General features: G+C 61.0%; 1 protein-coding gene across 1 annotated transcript; it reads right to left on the bottom strand.

The window, feature by feature from the left end:
* Window positions 1-3: 3 nt before the first annotated feature.
* On the bottom strand, window positions 4-516 carry LOC102500114 (GTPase IMAP family member 3-like; the record flags this gene model as incomplete). Its single annotated transcript, XM_014592579.1, has 1 exon — window positions 4-516. A coding segment is annotated over one exon (513 nt), but the record flags the coding sequence as incomplete, so codon positions are not given.
* Between the last annotated feature and the right edge of the window lie 4 nt (window positions 517-520).

Below are 520 nucleotides of genomic sequence, written 5' to 3'. Positions count from 1 at the left end.
CCGCTCCAGCTGCGCCCTCTGTTCCTGCCCCGTGGCCCGGTTGTTGAAGGCACAGAACCTCCTCCCACACTCCTGGACCAGGCCCCTCAGGCTGCGGTTGTCTGTGTTGGCCACATAATCACCCAGGGACTCGTCCTCTAGGTCCTCCTTGTGGGTGAAGAGGATGACCATGTGTCTCATGGCCCCCACTCCAAAGACCTCTTTCACCCTCCTCACTGCCTCCGTGTCCTGGGCCGTGAAGCGACCCAGCTGAGTCACCAGGACCAGCACATGGGGCCCTGGGGTGCAGAGCAGGTAGCAGTCCCCGATGTCTTTGTACACGTCTTCAGTCTGGGCCCTGGACTCAAAGATGGGGGGTGTATCAACCACCAGGAGTTCCCTCCCATTCCACGTGCCAGCCTCTGCCTGACACGTTCTGGTCACTGCCTGGGCCCGCAGCTTGGACTCGAACACTGGTCGTTGGAGGATGCTGTTTCCAGTGGCGCTTTTCCCACAGCCTGTTTTGCCCACCAGGAGGATC

Source organism: Tupaia chinensis, unplaced genomic scaffold, assembly GCF_000334495.1.
Source record: "Tupaia chinensis unplaced genomic scaffold, TupChi_1.0 Scaffold126108_1, whole genome shotgun sequence".
In the NCBI taxonomy this organism is placed as follows: domain Eukaryota; kingdom Metazoa; phylum Chordata; class Mammalia; order Scandentia; family Tupaiidae; genus Tupaia; species Tupaia belangeri.
The sequence above is the reverse complement of the archived record's forward strand: the minus strand, read 5'-3'. Positions and strand labels throughout refer to the sequence as shown.